This window comes from Lipotes vexillifer, unplaced genomic scaffold (assembly GCF_000442215.2).
Source record: "Lipotes vexillifer unplaced genomic scaffold, Lipotes_vexillifer_v1.1 scaffold440, whole genome shotgun sequence".
Taxonomy (NCBI): Eukaryota; Metazoa; Chordata; class Mammalia; order Artiodactyla; family Lipotidae; genus Lipotes; species Lipotes vexillifer.
This window is the reverse complement of record NW_006778543.1, coordinates 880466-881028: the sequence shown is the minus strand read 5'-3', so window position 1 is coordinate 881028 and position 563 is coordinate 880466. Positions and strand designations below refer to the sequence as shown.

At 43.3% G+C, this 563-nt stretch overlaps 1 protein-coding gene across 1 annotated transcript in view; it reads left to right on the top strand.

Annotated features, from left to right (window-relative positions):
• Positions 1–563, top strand: part of COL14A1 (collagen type XIV alpha 1 chain) — a 231472-nt gene that overhangs the window by 163844 nt on the left and 67065 nt on the right. Inside the window, exon 36 of the mRNA XM_007451664.1 lies at positions 1–48. This exon is cut by the window's left edge and continues 4 nt beyond it. Coding sequence (XP_007451726.1) covers positions 1–48 — 48 coding nt within the window. The remainder of the gene's footprint in view (positions 49–563) is intronic.

Below are 563 nucleotides of genomic sequence, written 5' to 3'. Positions count from 1 at the left end.
TCCTGTTCTGAAATCAATAAAGGGGCTCTGGGACCAGCAGGCCCACCGGTAAGTATTGCCTAGTTTGAACTTAAATTGTCCTTTAATAATATTTATAACTATCACTTGTTGCGTGTCTGTGCCCATCACTGTGCTAAATACTTACCCACTTAATCCTACAAGCAAACTGAAGCACAGAGAGGTCAAGTAACTTGCCTAAAGAACAAAGCTTGGAGGAGCTGCTCTTCAAATCCAGGTCTCCGTGACTCCTATAGATGATGCTCTTAACTGCTGCACCACACTATGTCTCACAGTGCTATCTATTCAGAATCTTCCCTTTGAAGTCCTGTGGCTTATTTTCGGTGTGAATGTTGCCAACATTGGCCTTCTGCTTGTTGCTGTAAGATTTACATACATCCCCTCTGCCCATTCTATATCAACATTGATAGTGAAGGAAGGTTTTACAAAATCACTGGGAAAAGTATCCCATGTGAGCATGAAGTTCTCCATTACTGACTGGAACTTCATACAGAAAAGAAGGGGGCGGGGAAAGGGGAGAGGAAGAGAGGAAAGGAGAGAGAGAG